The sequence below is a fragment of the Varanus komodoensis genome, unplaced genomic scaffold (genome assembly GCF_004798865.1).
Source record: "Varanus komodoensis strain SLA01 unplaced genomic scaffold, ASM479886v1 scaffold44_3, whole genome shotgun sequence".
Classification (NCBI taxonomy): Eukaryota; Metazoa; Chordata; class Lepidosauria; order Squamata; family Varanidae; genus Varanus; species Varanus komodoensis.
In genome coordinates this window covers 5,946,241-5,966,309 of record NW_025336010.1, presented here as the reverse complement: position 1 = coordinate 5,966,309, position 20,069 = coordinate 5,946,241, and the positions used below count along the sequence as shown (strand labels likewise).

The following is a 20,069-nucleotide window of genomic DNA, read 5'->3' as shown; positions in this document are numbered from 1 at the left end:
TGAGGAAGACTGACTTTGAAATTAGATTTTAATCAGCATTTCCTGAAAATGTTCACAATGTATAAGAGCATAATCCAGAACTTTTAATCACACAACCCATATGCCTCTTCCATGATGAGACAGGATAGTTATGTCTGTGGACAGGAACAATGATTGTGAAATGAATGGATTTCTCTGTGGCTGCAGGTTTACAGGGAGACACTAAGCAGGATCTCCTGCTTGAAGCACTGCAGTGTATTCCATGGTTTATATTACAAATCAGAGGTGATGTTGAGGCTGTTGTGGACTCTTAGTCAAAATTCCTGAATCCCTTTCATGCTGTAGCAAATGCTTCCTCAGGCCTCTTCCTAGCAAGCACTTGTGTGAAAACTTGGTTACATTAAACGTTCAAAAACTCAGCGAGCAAGCGAACACAGGGACCTTTGTCTCTGATGCTAACAGTAGTTTTGTCAGTCCTCTTGGCCAAAAGCCCAGGGACAAGTCCTGCTTGTCATATGTTTAAGGCTTGCCCTAGAAGTCCAATTTGCTGCCTGCCTTAGTGGCTCATGAATTGATATTTGAGAAGTGCATTATTTAGCACATTAAGATGACATTTAGTTTTTGTTTTACCCTGAAGTATGCTTTTAAAATGGTACTTAATGTAAGGTTTTCAAATTAAATTAATGTGAATTAAAACAAACAACTTTAAGTTCCAGTCCTGTCTCTCAGTGAGAGGGACATACCACTGGTAGAATTGATTGTCCCTCTCCTGTACCCCCTCTGGAGCAGATTTGTGGGGCTGATGACAGGGAGCTAAAGCAGAGACTAGAGCAAGATCAAGTCTGTGCATGTGACATTAGATGAAACTCAGTGTTTTTAATCTGTCCTTATAAGGACTTAAGACTTGAACCAGGAAAAAAACCCTTAATTTAGAATTTTGATATACATCAGATTTATAATTCATTTAGTGGTGTCATATGCATACTTCCCACTTAGCCATGATTGGGTTACTAGTTAAATAATACTAGTTACATTTAAATACATTTTTAAAAATAAACTAGCTTCATTAGATTAGGCACATTGTTGTATTTGATATGACAGAACTCGACAGAATGTAACAAAAACCTTAGTTGTTTAAAACATTTTTACCCTGCTGTTCAGCTGAAAAGACTCCCATGGGCAGCTTATTAGATGCAATCTAAAAAGGCATGGCACAAAAGGAAAGTGGATGTGAAAGGAAGTGTTAAAAAAGAAAATTCAGGCACCAATTTAAAGTTAAATAGTGCTTATAATTCCCAGCTGCGATGGAAACAGGGCATTGAGGAGACAGCTGGTCTCTCACGGAAAGGCAACAGAATGGCTGTGCTTCCCATGCATCCTGATGGAATGGCTGGTTCCAGCTGATGGAATGATCTTGCTCCCAGTTGCTCACCATAATGCAAGTGAATAAATGTATTTTTAACTTAAACATTAGTGGTAAGAAAATGTGACAAGATTGTGTATCACCCAACCACTTTTTGGTTTCTCTTAGACCATAGAGTCTAACTGGCGATGTGGAAGGCACAACTTGCAAAGAATTCAGTGCCGCTCTGAAAATAGTAAAGGCGTTTACTGCTTACAGTATGATGATGAGAAGATTATCAGTGGCCTAAGGGACAACTCCATTAAGGTAATGGAAGTTACTGATTATTTTTACTTTTTATTCTGTTTTGCTTTCTTTGGTTTGAGAGACATTCAGTGGGTCAGTGCAGTCTTGTTTTCTCTTGGTTCTGGTGGGGTTATTGGCCATTTTGCACCATCTGCCCAGTTATAGCTCAGGAACACTCATACCCTTGTTAGTCTAGAATGCACATGTTGCTCATTAAACCTGTGTTGTATTCTGCTTCTCAGAATAAAAAAAATAATCTTAAAGACAGGAAAAAATTTAAGATTTTTAATCACATTTTTTTCGATTTAAAAAGCAAACAAAACCCCAAGCTAACATGTCAGTCCATTGCATATGGCATGGAAGTCTTGGGTTGTTTAACTCGGGAACTGCAGTGATGAGAAGGGCATCCTCGAACCATTTTTGTTGTCAAAGCCATTACATCCAAATCCGGAACTCTGGGTTGTTTGAGGATTTAACCATCCTTGACGTTAACCTAACAATCACCCATTATTTGTTGGGGTAATTCTGGGTAATTTAACCTATAAGCAGCTCAGAGTTTTCCAGGTTGCAAACAGCTCAGGGACATTTCTGAGTAATGGATGAAAAAGTGTCATGCATGCAGTGAAAATGCCCTGGTTGTTTGTTGCTGTTTCTATTGTTTCTGATCGTGTTTTGGGAATGGGAAGGATGTTCTAAAATTTGTTTACAACCATATGAGTCTTTATAAAGCTATTTTAAATTATGAAAGTCAGGGATTGATGAAACTAGGCAATGTCCTCCCCACTTTTTTGGGGGAGTGCAATCAGTTGAAAAACGCAGAAGGTGCAGAAACAAATGGAACAACTGGTATCTTCTCCTGGAAGGCTGGACCACAGACTCAGTTTGCCATACTTTTCAGCTTGAGAATGAAACTGATTCTGCATTTAAGTAACTTACCTGGGTTTCTGTTTGGCAGATTTGGGATAAAAATGGATTGGAATGTTTGAAAATATTAACAGGACATACTGGCTCAGTTCTCTGTCTGCAGTATGATGAAAGAGTCATTGTAACTGGATCATCTGACTCCACTGTGAGGTGAGCATTATTAGAATTGCAAATATGGCACAAAGGACTGGGGTAAAGAAAATACAGACTATCCTCCTGTATCCGGAGTGGCATATTTTTGAGCATTTCTGGTATCGGCCAACTTACACCAACTAACATTTCAGTATTTACTTAAATGCAGCTTTGTGATTCTTTATGCTTTTGCAGCGGCAGGTGGGGGAACCTGGGTTTCTGTACAACCCAAAGTACTTCTGATGGTGGCAATTTGCAGCAGAGAGGAAGAAGTGAAATGCTGGATGCCCCCCCCCCCAAGCAGTGCTTCCCCATACTATGACAGACATCTCTGAAAACTGGAGAGAGTGATGGAGCGATGGGAATATGGTTCAGAAGAAGGGTTAAAATCCTTTCCCACCAGCTAGTTTTCCATGAGGACTCACTTCTCTCATTCTGCTACTTTGCAGCTGCTTCTTAACACCATTGCTTTCCAGACCTGCCAGCAAAAGTATAGCAGCCCTTTGAAATTGGCATGCTGCAGCGTGATGGGGCCATTATCCATGAAAGTGCACAAGGGGAGTGCTTCGTGCTTGGGGATGGGCATGGGAGGAAAGCTTTTGTTTTTTTATGATATCGTTTTAGTAGCCTTCTGCAACATGGAGCCTGCCAGACAGTTGAACTGCAACTTCCATCAAAGGTGATGGCTGGGAGATGATGGGAATTGCAGATCACCACATCTGGAGGCTGCCATTTTGGGGAGGACTGATTTGCAACTGTCAGAGGAAAAACTTGGACTGAGAACATAAGGTGGTGTTCCCACCACAGCTACCCTCTTGATTTATTTGTCTATAACAAAATAAGCCTTCTGAGATCGTTGGAGTGTAGCAGCTTGACATGGCTAAGAGTTTTTTCTCCTGAAACGTAGCAGTTTTTTTCTTATCATTTGATTTTCTTTTTCTTTGCAGAGTGTGGGATGTGAACACAGGCGAAGTCCTGAATACACTGATCCATCATAACGAGGCAGTGCTGCACTTGCGTTTCAGTAATGGCTTAATGGTCACCTGTTCGAAGGACAGATCAATTGCTGTGTGGGACATGGCCTCCCCGACTGACATTACACTGCGCCGCGTATTAGTTGGTCATCGGGCTGCAGTAAATGTGGTTGACTTTGATGACAAGTATATTGTATCTGCTTCTGGGGATAGGACCATTAAAGTAAGTTGGTAGTGGGTATCTCAGACTTGCAGATTCATGCAGCAAAGGCAGAGAAAGTGTTTTTAACATGTGCGTGGGGGAATGTTGGTCATGATAGCATATCTTTTGGAGTAATTCCTAAAGATATTCTGTGGCCTTACACTTTGTAATCATTTAACGTGGTGGTGGCGAATGGGTTCCCCACCGGCTTTTGTTGCATAATGGCTCCCATCATCCCTGATAATTGGCTGGGCCTGATGGGAGTTAGCATTTAACAGCATCTAGAGAGCTACAGGTTCCTTTCCCCAGACTGAATTAATCTTCCACATTTTCAGATGCTTAAACTGTTTAGAATTCTGTTTTTTTGCTTCTACCACACTATTTCTTGAAGTTAAAAGTCCTTACTAGATGCATGTAAACTCTGATTGGCACTTGTAGCTTTCCATTCTTTTCCAAATGCCATTTTTCCTATTTCAGTTATTATTCAGCTTCTAGACATGCAACACGCATGGAGTTGCCTTTTACCAGGTTTCCCACTTCAGCAGCAGTGCCACAATTTGTTTCCTTTTGAGGAATTCATATGCTGTGCTCAGTGACCATGTTTATGGCTGACCATGAGGTGCGTCCTCCAGGGAGAGAGCCACCAAAGGGTGCCATAAGTAGCTGTGTCCCCAAATTACTACCTTCCATTGTGGAAAAGGATCTGTGAGATGCTTCATGATTACAATTTCTTTTTTTAAAAAATCTAACATTAGTGAGCAAACCTCTGCTTGTACAATGGGGCTTTCCAAACCAGGGTTAGTGCACCAGGGTTCCAAACCCTGCCTCCCTCCTTTTGGCTACAGCACAGTGAAAAGCTGGAGGGTGGGGACACCCTCAGGAAAAGCAGGCATGGGACCTGGAGGAGCTGCAGCGGTAGCAGGGGTAAGGTAGCAGAAGTCCAGGAAGGGACAGCTTGCACTAGAAATGCCTCACTTGAGCAAGTGATCCTGCTGTCCGGTTTTCATAGATGTCTCCCTTCTTGTGCCACACAGACATTCCTGAGCCCTGATGGATGGGCGGGGTGAAGGGTCAGGAGGGGGTCCCTCTCTTCATGTAATGCTGAGTAACGCATACCCCCAGCTAACGCTAATGCCTGCCAGCTTATTAAATGCAATATTGAATATGACAGCTTTGTAGTTTGCACCTGGGAGCATACATCCCATGCAGCTAAAGGTGGCTCTCTGAAATGAAAAATGGTTGTCTTCAGTAGTCTTTATGTAATGTTTTATGACACTGCTGAGCCATGCTTTTTAAAGGGCAGAATTTCAAAGTGTTCATGTTTTCCACATATACCTGATGGCTTGCTATTTATTTTCCCTACAGGTCTGGAGCACAAGCACATGTGAATTTGTTCGCACTCTCAATGGGCACAAGCGGGGCATTGCCTGCCTCCAGTATAGGGATCGACTTGTCGTGAGTGGATCATCAGACAATACCATTAGGTAGGCAGCAGACTCTGTTGTTCTTATCTGGACGTGTGCTGCACATGTGTGGGTCAAGAAAGTCTCCCAGCCTACAAGGTCATCTCTTTCCTCCAGCCTTAGTAGTGTGCCTCACTTCCTCTATTCCCTTCCCTTAAGTTGATGGACCAGCAGAAATGCAAGTGTTCCAGCCCTTGGGAACAGCAATCCCCAGGAGCATGCCTCCCCTTACCCAGAGCCAGGGCACTGGACCTCTGCTAGCCCAAGGGCCAACTTCCATTACGGAGAAGCTTTGGGTGGCTGCTTTCCAGTGTCAGGTGGGGCTGAAGACAAAAGGGATGGGGGCCAAATTCCCAGCATTTGTTAGCATAGAACTCTCACTGCCAGGAAGCAAGCTTTTCGAGAAGCATTTCACTCTTTTTGAATTGGAGGAGGAAAGCATATAAGCTGGGGCGGGGCCCTTTGCAGAAGCACAGAGGACTGGATTGAGGACCAGATGAAGTCTGCACTGTGCTTCAAACTCTCTTTCATGCTGAGGTATTGAGAAAGTGAGAAACAGCAGGGATCTTTCTGGCTTTCTTTAATCTTCTCCAAACTTCAGCAAAAATAAGAGGAACTCTTACAGCTACCCCAAGTAGGAGTGGTGGGGGAAGGGCACTGGAAATGAGCACAAGTGGAAGCTGGCTGGTAAGTCAAGCTGATGCTTGTAGGCCCCCTTTTCTTGACAAGAAAAAATTTCTGTCCAGTTCCTCTGTAGTCATTACCCGAGGTTGTGGTTGCACCCATTCATAGGTGCTAACCCCAAGAAGTCATGCTTCCTTTAGCAACACTTTGATCTCAGAAGGCTGGCTGGGCTGCCAACTGCTTAGGATCAGCCCTTGGCCTTCCCCAGCACTCTGTCAAAGAGCAATTGACTAGAAGGGGAGAGAGGGCCAGGAGCAAAAGTGATCAGGGTAGGGGGAAGCTTTGTGCTCCTGAAACAACTGCTTGCAAGGTATATACGCAAGTTTGTTTCCTGGTGGTGAAAAATGGTCTTGTTAGATAGAAAAAAGAATCCTGTGACTCCCAGCATTCTCTAGCTAGTGGTGCTCAAAGCTGAAGGCCTTTTCCTGTTTAAACATGTAAGATTGTACCTTAAATTATTCTGCGCCCAGTAGTCAGTCTAACCATCCTTGCAAACTAACTCTGAAACTGCTGAGGTGGGGGTGAGCTTTCTTTCAGGAGATTTGTGCAGAATGGCCCCCAGTGATTCAGCGGACAACTTTGGGTTGAGTGTGGACCTTTTGGAACACAACTGGTTGTCCTCAAACAGTAGTGTAAGCATATGGGGGTGCATATTTTTAAACACCTGTGATCTTTTTCAGGCTTTGGGATATTGAATGTGGGGCCTGTTTAAGAGTGCTAGAAGGCCACGAAGAGCTGGTTAGATGCATCCGGTTTGATAACAAGAGAATTGTAAGCGGAGCCTATGATGGGTGAGTACTCTATAACAAGTTCTGTTTTCATTTCTAAGTTTTCTTGTGATATGTTTCAGAATGTTCATACCAGCTTTCTTTCCTCGCTTCATAGCAAAATCAAAGTTTGGGATTTACAAGCTGCTCTCGACCCTCGTGCCCCAGCAAGTACGCTATGCTTACGTACATTGGTGGTATGTAGATATTCATTCATTCATTCATTCATTCATTTGAAATACTTATATTTTGTTCCTCCACGGTGATGTAAATAGTCTCCCAGAGAGATGGGCATATTCTCAGTGATACAAGGCAGTCCTTGACAATCTAAAAACACATGGCTTACTAGGCAAAAAACAGGGAGGGAAGAAGGGCGGCTGGAGGTAAGTCTTTCTTCAGTAGACCTGGTGGCATGTCCCTGCTTCAAGTTCTCATCCCTGCTAGGTTGACTACCAATACATTTGTACAACAATAGTACATTTTAATCCTCCCTTTTTTAAACTAACTCTGTTGAGCATCTTGTAACAGAGTAGACATTCTGTTCAGAATCATAAGAATAAAAGATATTACACTGGAAGATGAGCCTCTCAGGTCGGAAGGTGTCCAATGTGCTACTGGGGAAGAGCAGAGGGCTAGTATTAGTAGCGCCAGAAAAGAATGAAGCGACTGGGTCAAAGCCGAAAGGACGCTTAGTTGCAGATGTATCTGGTGGTGAAAGGAATGTCGGATGCTGCAAAGAACATTACAGCATAGGAACCTGGGATGTAAGATCTATGAATCAAGGTAAGCTGGGTGTGAGATGACAAGACTGAACATCGACATCTTAGGAATCAGTGAACTAAAATGGACAGGAATGGGTGAATTTAATTCAGATGACCATCAGGTATACTATTTTGGGCAAGAATCCCTCAGAAGAAATGGAGTAGCCTTCATAGTCAATTAAAGAGTAGGAAAAACCGTACTGGCATACAATCTCCAAAATGGCAGAATGATCTCAGTTTGAATCCAAGGCAAACAATTCAATATCACACTAGTCCAAGTCTGTGCCCCAACCACTGATGCTGAAGAGGCTAAAGTTGACCGGTTCTACGAAGGTCTACAACACCTTCTAGAATTAACACCAAAAAATGATGTCCTTATCATCATGGGGGATTGGAATGCTAAAGTAGGAAGCCAAAAGATAACCAGAATAACAGGCAAGTTTGTCCTTGGAATACAAAATGAAGCAGGACACAGACTGGCAGAATTTTGTCAAGAGAACACTCTGATCATAGCAAACACTCTTTTCCAACAACCCAAGAGGACACATGGACTTCACCAGACGCTCAACACAGAAATCAGATTGACTGTGCTCTGCAGCCAAAGATAGAGAAGCTCAATACAGTCAGTAAAAACAAGACAGGAGCTTACTGTAGCTCAGATCATGAGCTTCTGGTTGCAAAATTCAGGCTTAAATTGGAAGAAAGTAGGGAAAAGCACTAGGCCAATCAGGTATGACCTAAATCATAGCCCTGATGAATATACAGTAGAGGTGACAATTAGATTTAAGGAATTAGATCTGATAGAGTGCCTGAAGAACTATGGACAGAGGTTTGCAACATTGTACAAGAGGTAGCAACTAAAACCATCCCAAAGAAAAAGAAAGACAAGAAAGCAAAATGGCGTCTGAGGAAGCTTTACAAATAGCTGAGGAAAGAAGGGAAGCGAAAGGCAAGGGAGAAAGGGAAAGATAACCCAACTGAATGCAGAATTCCAGAGAATAGCCTTCTTAAATGAACAGTGTAAAGAGACAGGAGAAAACAATAGAATAGGAAAGACTAGAGATCTCTTCAAGAAAATTGAAGATATGAAGGGAAATTTCATGCAAAGATGGGCATGATAAAGGAGAAAAATGGCAGGGATTTAACACTGATTGGGAACTGAACATGGAACCACTGATTGGTTCAGAATTGGGAAAGGAGTACAGCAAGGCTGTATACTGTTGCCCTGCCTATTTAACTTATATGCAGAGCACATCATGCAAAAGGCAGGGTTAGATGAATCACAAAATGGAATTAAGATTGAAATATATGTTGGGAGAAATTAAGATTGAAATATATGTTGGGAGAAATATCAACACAACCGCAGATATGCAGATGATACCACTCTAATGACAGAAAGTGAAGAGGAACTAAAGAGCCTCTTGATGCAGGTGAGCACAAAAGTTCGCTTGAAACTCAACATTTCAGAGCATGAAGGAATGTTGTCCATGGGGTCACAATGGGTCGGACACAACTTCACTAAACAACAGACATTCTGTGGTTTTTTGAAAATGAGTGCAATAAGAGCTTGAAAGCAGAGACTTAAAGTGTGTGCTTGTTCAAGTTTTACTGATCAGTTTCAAAATGCTCTGAGATAATCACTGGTGTGGTACATTATTACAATTATTCTGAATAATTATATACCACCCCTCTGGGTTTTTGGAAAACATTCCATATTTCCCCCTTTAATATCTGTGATAATGCCTTCCAGTTGTGTAGGTGAAGCATTTAGGCATGACAGAACAAGGTGTTTTGTTCATCAAAGGAAGACTCTGAGCTGATTCTCAGTTTAGATTTTGCACCTTTGAAAGCAGTATTTGAATATTTGAAGACAAATACTCACCTAGGAAACGGAATTGTCTGCCCCGCTAACCATGCATGTTTGCCATCTTTTCAGGAACATTCAGGTCGTGTGTTTAGACTTCAGTTTGATGAATTTCAAATCATTAGTAGTTCCCATGATGATACCATATTGATTTGGGATTTTTTAAATGTGCCCCCCAATGCACAAAATGAGACACGCTCTCCATCCAGAACATACACTTATATCTCCAGATAACAGTCTGCAATTTGCTACTTACTAAGGTAAGCTTTTATTATTTTAAGGATGTCTTTTTTCTGCTGGTTACTGCAACCATTCCTGGTAATGGCTCTGAAAATAAGGTGCATTATCTTTAATGCTTTTCATGGGATTTTCCTGGCAAGTAAATGAAGATTGTTTTGACATTGCAGCCATTTAATTGGCTAATCATATGTGCTGGAGTTAGACTAGAATCATGTCTAGATTGTCATGTTTGTGTTGTGTTAGCTATTTCTCACTGTGGCACATCTTATTTCTTAAGAGGGGTCTTCCTGGACTCCTACTGATGCTGTTGTGTATAAACAGTCTTACTTATTTTCCAGCAACTATGATTATGTACTCTGTTTTCTGCTAGCTAAATGTGAGCATTTTTTAAAAATCTGGTAACGGAGGTTAATTGATGAAATAAACTGGGTTAGTATGACATGTTATTTCTATTTTGGCTTATTAACAATTGCTCCATATTTAGGTTTTTATAAATCATTTCTTCTCTCCTTTGCTCAAGTAGCATAATTTTTTCTCTCCTGTTTTGTGGGATCTGCCCTCCATGAGTTGACATGCTACTGTCATGCACTGATTTGCGTTCACACCATTTATAGCCAGCCTGAATTAGAGAACATACAGACCATCTGATTTCTGTTCCCTGGAGAGGCAGTGGCTTCCTTCCTTGATGTATGGAATGCCATGTGAAGACATCATTTTATAGACCTCTCTGGGTGGCCTTTTGATAAGTGGATTTTTGTAGTATCCACCAGAAGAACTGGCCAGAACTGGTAGCCTACCTCTAGCATAATTTGAACAGGCCTTGTCTTAGGGAAAAATAAACCCCAAGGTATATGAGAGATTTTTTATGAGGTCACAAATTCGGAGGCTCTAGTAGTGATTGCTGCTTTACATCTTTTCTCTCTTCTCCTAAGAAAGCAGTATGTGCCTCAAGTAAGTGGCATTCATGTATAACAGCCTTTCCCAGCCTAGTGCCTTGCTAACATGTTGGACTTCAGCTCCAGCCAGTATGGCCAATGGTCAGGAATGTGGGGTGTGATGGTGCAAAGCAGCCTTCCCCAACTTTGTGCCTTCCAGACATGTTTGGACTGCAACACACAGAATTCCCAGTCCATGTCCCTGCTGGATGGGAATTCTGGGAGTTGCAGTCCAAATGCCGCGGAAGGCCACCAGGTTAGGGAAGGCTGGTCCAAAGCAGCCAGAGGGCACTAGGTTGGAGAAGGCTATTCTATGGTGCAACAGTAATTGCAAAGAAAGGGGATAGTGCCTCCCCTTCCCAAGTAATCCTGCTGAGATAAATGCTATTTGGGGAGAGGCATATGTCACGAGGTGCTTGTATGACCATCCTTTTTTGGTGGCCACCAGTCACCTGAGAGGCATGATCCACAATAAGTGCACAATGAGTGTACAGGAGGGCCAAATTATCTTTTAAGGTACAAGGCTTGGGTATGTTCCAAACAGTGGCTTAAGTCTGAGTTGTAAAACAGTGTGACCATGACATGGAGAGATGCTGGTCACATGAGGTAAGTCACTACACAGTTTCTCCCTTGGCAGGGCCCTTAGCCCTTTGCAGAAAAGAGTGCTTTGCAGTGCTTTGCAGATAAGATTCCAGATAAGGAATTATATGGGTCTCGGTGGACAGATGGTCAGGCATTGTATAGGCAGTTTTTTTATGTATTCTATAGCATTTTCCAAATCACAAGGCAGAAAGCTTACTTCATTTCATAAAATTGCAAAATAACAAATATTGCTAGTGATAATACTGTTTTTATTTGCTGCACTCAAATAATTTAGGTCTCTAATTTTTTAACCAAACCCATACCTTAAAAAATGTGTCCCAAATGAACATGCCTTTTAAAATCTATCATTCTGACAACCCTGGTGTTTTTGGCTATAATTGAACTTTTAGTGCCTTCTGTTAAATTACTTTTTTATTGTAACAAGATCAGAATTGTTACCGTATGATAATCTGATATAATCCTTTATTTAAACATTTAGGCAAAAGTTAAAATGATTAACCTCTCAGCAATGAAACTCCCATGGCCATAATTGAACTCGAAAGCCCCTCCCTCTCAGGGAGAAAGCAGCAGAAGATTAGATTTAATTATGTTGTACTTAATTGAGAGACACTGTATTGGTTTCCAGAGAGCTAGCAAAGTGTGGTGCTTGTACAACACTGTACTATTGCCAAGCAAACTTAACCCTGTCTGCTTTTAAAAGGTCATTCTTCTGATACATTCATTCTTTCTTCATAATTAGTTCAAAATGTAAAGTAGGCTGTGAGGGGCAGTTCAAAGATGTGAGGCCTTTGGGTGAAAAATGCATTTCAATTTTTCCCCATGGCATCCAGCTGCAGAAATGCTTATAACTTGCTTTGTGTGTTGTGGAGCTAAGGGGAAAGTCTGTTTGTGTATGGTGTAATGCTGCCCTCATAAATAAACCTTAAAAATGTGTAGCCTGTAAAAAATAAAATAAAATCCTAGCTTGCTCAGAGGCTATTGCCGTACATTTGAATGTTGGGCAGAGGGGGAGGAGAAGCAGAAGCGCAGGCTGCTAGCCTCTTAGCAGGCTGGTTGTAAACATGGCCTTGTCCCAAGCAGGCTGGCAGAGGGCAGACAGAGCCAAGGAGCCTCTCCTTCCTCTGGGGCCAGCACAGGAACCAAGCCAACTGGCAGAGGATGGGTGACGCAGTCTGCCCCAGGCCTGCGCCATCTTGCTTATCTGCTTCCTTGGAACTCTGCATCACCTATGGCAGCCAGTTCAGTTGTTCAGTTCAAGGCTGGTGTCATAGAAACTTCAGCTGTTAGAAAAAAAATTCTACCTACTCTGAACAGCAAATGTCATACCTGGCCTATCCAGTCAGGCATTTGCTAATTTTTAGTGAGTTTATAACCCCGTCTTTCAGGGGATGCCTGTAGTGCCTGAAAGTATCACATAAACTGTAATCCATTCACATGTATCAGTTAAAAGTGGATGCAGTGACAGATAAAATACCAAAACAATCAGCCAAAGAGATTTAAATAGGTCTTTAGGAGGCAGTGGGGTTCTGAAAGGAGGTGCCAGGGTGTCCTAGGGCTGGGAGTTTCACAGGTTTGGGTGCAGTTGGAGAGAAGGCCCTGAACAGGAACTTTGGCTATTGAAGGTTGAAGATGCCTGCCCTATATTAGAGCAATAGACCATTGTGCAACAATCAATCAAAATGTGTCATTTTCCTTTTTATAGGATTCCACAGTCTTTGAACTACTGGACATTTGGCGATGACACACCCGAAGACATTAGCCAGAGCTAAAGTCAGAAGCAGTTCTAGGTGCTGTGTTAGACACAAAAACAGCACAATTCTATATCTAAACTTTACCTTTCTGAGTCCTCCTTCACTCAGTGGTCTCTAAGGAACTGACTGAGAATTCACTGAGTCCAGGTAGAAGAAATTCAGTCTATTCTTCACTCCAATGCAAGATCCAAAGCTTCATGAGTAAATTGCCCATATACACTGAACTGACAGCTTGTTTTTCCAGGAGTAAATCAGATGTCAAGAAAGGACTGGACCTAATTTATATTTGCTTTGCACTTTGATCTGACTCTGAAGAAGAAAAACATTCTCAGTGAAATGTGGGTGCCAAACACATACCCAGAATGTACAGGGCTCTGCTTTCAAAGTCGTCCTCCTTCTGCAGACTTTACGTTTCACAGATGATGCGGATCCTGTTCCATTGACTAGGAGTATCAGTTGGACTGGATATTTCTGAATGGATCAGTAATATTTTGGATGATAGTTGACCTATTTCTGCACCAGTAATTTGCTTTAATTTAAAGATTGTAAATTGGGCTAGAGTATCTAAACTAGGTGTACAGCACTGTTTCCCCCATCTTTTAATTGTGCCCTGTACCACAGCTGTCGTCCTCCTCCTCCTCCTCCCCCCACTCCTCCTCATCATGTTTGGTATAGTCGGATCCTTCATGTGTGCTTGCCTCATTATTTCCAATACCGTAACTGTATAAGCATGTAGATATAATGTACATAAACATTGTAACCTCCAAGTGCTGGGAGTCAGGGTCTCCTGATACTGTACACAGATGTCAAGGCAAAGCCGTTCAGCATCCAGGCATTCTTACTACTGGCACCAGACAGGGTTGGGATGTATCACTTTAGAAATATTTCTGGGAAAAGGAGGATTTGGGCATTCATTAGAATTTTCTCTTTTAAAAATGGAGTGCATTATCTTAATGTTAGCTTCTAAAATTTTCGTAAATGTAAAAGTTAAAATTTGTCTCTCCCCCATGCCCCAACACATGCTTCGGTGTTCGCAGATCATCTGAAGCGATTGGCCAAAGTTGCAGATACTCGCTGCAGCTTTAAAACCCACTCAAATAGTCCTTGATGACTATACTTCTAAGCTGATCTGAAGATGAAGTGTTACTTCATTGTGATCTTGTAGGAGATGATGGCTGTTCCTTGCTATTTACTTCAAGAAACCTAGCAGTTAATGGCACACAATCATAGGGATTTCTACTCTCTTGAAAAGTATGACCAGCCATGGCTATTAGTCATGTATGTCCCTACATGAAAGCAAACTCTTTAGACATACCACCTCTGTATCTTCTAAGTTATTGCTGGACAGCGTTGTTTAGTAGCTGCTAATGCTCGTTTTAGAAATTATTAACTAAGAAAATATAATGCTCTTTGGTCTAGGAGCTGTAGTTGGCATGGATATGAACACTGTCATTCCTTCATCATATGAGTTTGTTTCCCCTTTACTGCCACTCCCAGTTTCTTTCTCTCTTTTTCCCCTTCTCCCCCTTTTGATTGAGGGGTTCAAGGAATGTTGATAACCAATTTAAATGACCAATGAATGAATCTTGCTTATTTAGTGGAACGGCTATGGCTGGACAGTTCCCTTGCACACCTACCAGCTTGTCAGTCAAATTAAACAAGAAAGCACACATCAGATGTGCAAAAGACGCAACTTGAGCTGCTTCTGCTATTCTACTCATTGCCTTCCTACAAATTACACATCTACTATTTTGAGCCCAGAAAATTCCCCTCCACAGTGAACCCCACAAAAATAAGACTTAGGACATGGCTACCATCAGATCCCACAAAATCCATATGAGGACACTTCCCATGTTCTCTGTTTTAATACTGTTGACAGTATGGAAGTGGATTACTTCTCCCTGCCCCTCCCCCGTGTCATTGAATAGCTGTAATATGTCTATTACAGTCCCGAAGACACAGGTATTTATGGAGAACTATCCTTTTTTAATGCATGTTTAAGATGAAATTCATGTTTTTTCCATGGGAAATAATGGTATTTGAAGACGCAGCCTAAACTACTTTTGATTGTGCTTGGTGTAACATAGCCGTGGAGTTTGTGACTGGCACCCAAGGAACCTGGCTCCTGGGACTAATGATAGTACTGGCTGTACTCTGGACTTTGTTTCGCTAATCATAACTGAGCAGCTGTATGTTACTGCTAGATTAATGTTTCAAAGCACTGGGATAGTCTTATTCTAACTTGTAATTATGTTTGCCAGTTACCTGTTTGGAAAGTTTGTGTATGAACAGCTTATTGGACAACTGTTGAACTGTACAGATATTGTTCATGATATAAGGCTTTGTACTGTGGAATGTGCTTAATAAAAAAAATTCTGAACTTCATTGTCCATATTCCTAGTTGGATGGAAACGTTATCAAACTCTACCAACTGAATGAAGTGCTTCTACTTTCAAGTAGCTGAAATAAGATGTTTTCTGAGTTTCCTTTGTAATTTGGAGCAGGTTTCTGCATCCAAGGCCCAAATATACACCAATTCCTTGGAGTAAATGAGGCTAAAAGGACTATCATGTCTTGGCATCAAGTTGAAGGATCCAGGCCAATGGCAGATGCATGATCCTCTATGCATCAGTACACCGCTAAAACAATTCTCTTCCAGTTTTGGGGGTGGAATTAAATGCTAACTTTAAATTACAAACTTTTATATCCAAAATGTTTTACAATGACTGGCCTGAACAATATCTATAGGAAGTGATCAAATATGGGTTCTTTTGTAAGGAAATTTCAGTTGTTGCTCCTTCATATTTGCAAGTGGCCTGACAGCAGGGTAGGTGAATAATGTTGAACAAAGAAATAAGTTGGTGTTAATGAACAATTACTGTATTAAAAAGATTCACATTAAAAGTTACCCAATCTGTATTGGCCAGAACCTGGTGCCAACTTTGGAACAGCTTCAATTGCAGTTCAGCACAGTTGAGTGGGGGAATGGCAAAAGTTGCGTGCAGAAAGGTGTGAGTGAATAAGCAAAGAAGTCTTGGGAGACTGAAGAAGAGATGTAATTTCAGTGATTCAGAAAGAAATGAAAAAAAAAAAAAAACAGATGACCTATTCAGGAAAATAGCCCAGATGGATTTCAGCCCTGTGAAATGGGCAAAAATTGACTTCTTGGTGGGAAGGAAAGAGCAGGCAAGAAAGGGAGTTCAAAGCAAAAAAATCAAAAGAGCAAATACACTGAAACAGAAGCTACAGCATGGGACCCCTTGGGGATGCCTTTCTCCTGGACTGAGAAGATGATCTGAACTATGCTTTCCCCACGGAGCAGTTCATTGTATGCTGTGAACAAGATACAGGAGGACAACACTTAATGCCTCCTAAAGCCACAGGGTTGCAAATTGGTTTACTACATCTTTCCAGTCACAGCTTCCCTAGGCTGAGGAAGATACTGGAGAATCAGGAATGGGTCAGTTCCCAAATCTTGAGAATCTCCGCCTCACAGCCTGGCAATTAAGGCCACACATCTTAAAGATGTCCGGAAGGTTGCAACACCTTGCCTCAAACTTGCCACATGAAAGTCCTGCAATACCAAGTGAAGAGTGCTTTTGATATACCTTGACAATATGGGACAATGACCTCAGACCTGTGACCTCTCCCAGATACTGGACTTCCTTCTCTTTCTTAAAACTGGAGGATAGACTTACAGGAGCAAGAAGAGAAGTTTGTCATTTAGACCTTGATTTGGTTTAGCTTTTAAATTTAGGGCAGTGTTCTGGCCATATTTATATCAGTTATGAGGAGAGGAAACGCTAGTAGGTTCTTAATGAATCTTGCATGGTATGACAAAAAGAAGGATTTCATCAAATAGAAGGGTCTCACCAGCCCCCAAACCTGCACCCATTTGCTTCAGTGCAGGAGAAAGGCTGGATCTATCAAGCCTTTGTGGATTGCCTCCCACTTCAACCCCTGGCAAAGTTTTTCCTTGGAAAAACTGACTCCCAGTGGATGGCCAGACAGGGAGAGCACACTGGTGCCTGGTCCACTGATGGTCTTCAAGTAGAAGGCACATTCACATGTAAGGCAAGTTCTCCGGTTGTGACTAGGCAAGCATGGAGCACAGCAACACAGGAAGATCCCTTGGGATGAAACAGACCCTTGGCCCATCTAGTCTGGAATTGTCAGCACCGACTGGCAGTGGCTCTCCAGGGTTTCTGCAAGAGTCCTAGTGTTCCTGGGTTGGGAATTGAATGAACCTGGAGTTTACTGCATACAAAGCAGATGCCCTAAAACTAAGCCATGGTCTCTTTTGACTATGACAAGATTCGGTAGAGGGTCCTACCCCCTGGCCAGGAATGATCAGAGTTCTCTCAACTCTCAAATTTCCAGCTCTGAGGAAGTGCAAGTTATAATGGATGTTGCAAGTTATAATGTAAACTGCTGGCCTAGTTGACTGGGAAACAGTGGCTTGATCTAGAAAACTCTCCAAACCTCTTTAAACATGTGCAATTGTATTTAAAAGTCACCAACTTGGCCTGCTCCCATTAGAGGAATCCTCCTTGCAGAAAGAACTAGTGCTCCCAGGAACTGACAGCATCCCGATCAGCTACTGTCCCCAGTCCAGGAGGAATCTGGGCCTTCAGGAGAGTGGCTGCAGAACAGCCCTTTGGCCCCCAAGAGACTCATGACAGGCCAGCAGTTTCCATGAGGAGTGCTCACTTGTAAAGAAGGACTCCCCATTTATAAAGCAACATTTCATCAATAGAAAGACCTCTAGCCAGAAAACCCTGATGTGTGACAGCTGAGCCCTGGGAGGGGCTCAGCAGGCCCTGTCTGTCACAGCCTTCAGTGTCTCCTTAACCAGTGCTGGAAACCGTGTCCTTTCAGCCTTGTACTTTGCTTCCCAGACCTTGCCCCTTGATTGATGCTCCTTTCTCCTGACCCTTTGGACTCGTGCTTGACTCTCCCTCTGGGCTGTGTGATGTATCTGACTGGCCAACTTTTTTCAACTTTGCCTGCTGCTTGACTGCTCCTACTTGAATTTGATCCTCGCTGGACTGAGATCTTTGTGCTTGAACATTTCCCTGTTTTGTTACCTTGCTTTTTGGGTAGCCCTTCACTCAGAGTCTGCTTCAGTCAGCTGCAGCGGGAAAGGGGGGTTTGGGAAAATTGGGCAGACGCACAAGTTCCTACAAGGAGAAGCAGGCAAGAAAAGTCAATGACAACATTATGTAAGGGTCTTAATTGCAATAACAAAAGTATTATGTTTAGAGGCAGAGTATTTTGGACTAGACAGAGCTAAAGGAAAACAACTGGCTAGAGGCACTATCATTTTCACTTGCTTATGAACTTTCTTGGGACATTTAGTTGGCCATTGCCAGAAACCTCTTGCTGGCTTAGACCAGCTAGGCTGGTGTGGGGAGGCCAAGAAGCAAACTTAGATCTTGCTGACTAAATCTTGCCTCCTTTGGCCAGTCACTCTCTCCTTTTCAGCCTCAGCCCCTAACCTCTGATTTAGGACTAATAGTGGCCTCTCCAGTGCTGGGGGGTCTTGCGAGGATAGCAAGATGGAAGTGAACATGATGTTATTTTGTACATTCTAGGAATTCTAAGGATGATCATTCAAAAGCAGAACATGAATCTAATGGATCTTCTCTTTTCTCCGTGGCAGGCAGCACACTGCCACCAGGACTAGTAGCCATTGATAGACTTCTCCTCCACAAATGTGTCCAATTTGATGGCCATCACATCTTGTGGTAGCAAATACTGTAGAATATAGTGCAAATCATATTGAGGGTGGTGGGCAGGCAGGGGAGATGGGTGTTTATGCAGCCTTAACTTCCTTGTAGGATGCTTAGGATATAAGGAAGAATATAGTAATGTGTAATAGTTGGGTTTCAGTGCATAAGAATGATTATGAAATGTGCTGCTGGGCCATTATATCCCCCTGTACCTTTCTCTCGGCCAGCATGCCATCAAAGACGGATTCCTGCTTCAGCAACAAGTAGGCAGTCCGGAAAATAACTTTACATTTTGATTTGTTCATGCCAAGAACTTTGGAGCTTGGCTCTTTCGTGGGGTGTTTCCCCTCCATCTGCATAAACAGAAATGGGCTAGCTTTGCACCTCAGGAATGAGAAGATAAAAAAGGGTGATTATTTATTTTTCCACCAAAGTTAGAAATATTTTATAGAGTTTGCTAAAAGTTTTTTGTTTCAGGAAATTTCATCATGTCTCCAGGAAAAAGAACCCCTAATTGGCCTCAGATTTACTAATAACCTTTTCATTTTTGTAATTTGAGGATTTGTAGGTCATCTCGAGGTGACTGCAGTTAGGGTTGGTTTGGTTCCTCTGTGAATACCTAGTCTCTGCAGCAGGAACCCCCCCTCCCCCCCACACACACACACGTTAAAAAAAGCCACTCTGGCCTGTTGCTCTAATAGCCAGTTTTTTTGGCAAAAGCTTGCATACCTTTAGCATATGGAAATATTTTTAAGAACACATACCAGGCTTTCAGTCTTAAAAGTGAAGTGCTCCAACAAATTAACAAATGCATATATAGTCTTTTTTGTTATATATATATATAGTGTTCAGAGTATTTCATCTTAAAAATAACTACAAGGGACCTTAACAATCTTCTGCCTTTCATAAGAAATGGCTGTCATTTTTGATGTGTCAATAGGAGTAAAAAAGAATATGCCCAGTAATACTGAATGCATGAACATGTGTGAGTGGTGGGGAGGATATGATGCACTGGACTGCAACTCCTCCTATCAGCCCCAGCCAGCATCACTAATTGTAAGAGTTGATGGGAATGGCAGTCTAATAACACACAGAAGGCCACCCATTCTCCATCTCTGACATAATTCAAGTCCTACCACATCAGACCATGGCCTAGCCTAGTATTCTGTTTCCAGTGGCGGCTGGTCAGATGTTTCCAGGAATTCCACAGGTAAGATGATGATGCCAACAGCTCCTTGACCTCCAGAGGAAGTCTGCCTTCCAAGCCAGTAAGAACATCAAGGCAACACCCAGAGGGGAAGGCCAGCTTCCTCTTCCATGACAGAGCAGGTCTCAAGCTCTGGCCTATCAGAGAAGACCTCAATCCAACACACGGTTCCCTGGGAGAAAGCTTCATTGGACACAATGGTA

The 20,069-nt window shown here is 42.3% G+C and overlaps 1 protein-coding gene across 1 annotated transcript in view; it reads left to right on the top strand.

Annotated features, from left to right (window-relative positions):
• FBXW11 (F-box and WD repeat domain containing 11) overlaps positions 1 to 15,312 on the top strand; it is a 73,492-nt gene extending 58,180 nt beyond the window's left edge. Inside the window, exons 4-11 of the mRNA XM_044444198.1 lie at positions 1,511 to 1,648; positions 2,583 to 2,701; positions 3,631 to 3,880; positions 5,225 to 5,343; positions 6,687 to 6,797; positions 6,892 to 6,970; positions 9,471 to 9,658; positions 12,879 to 15,312. Of these exons, the coding sequence (XP_044300133.1) occupies positions 1,511 to 1,648; positions 2,583 to 2,701; positions 3,631 to 3,880; positions 5,225 to 5,343; positions 6,687 to 6,797; positions 6,892 to 6,970; positions 9,471 to 9,632 (978 nt within the window). The 3' untranslated portion in view covers positions 9,633 to 9,658; positions 12,879 to 15,312. The remainder of the gene's footprint in view (positions 1 to 1,510; positions 1,649 to 2,582; positions 2,702 to 3,630; positions 3,881 to 5,224; positions 5,344 to 6,686; positions 6,798 to 6,891; positions 6,971 to 9,470; positions 9,659 to 12,878) is intronic.
• Positions 15,313 to 20,069: the final 4,757 nt, after the last annotated feature.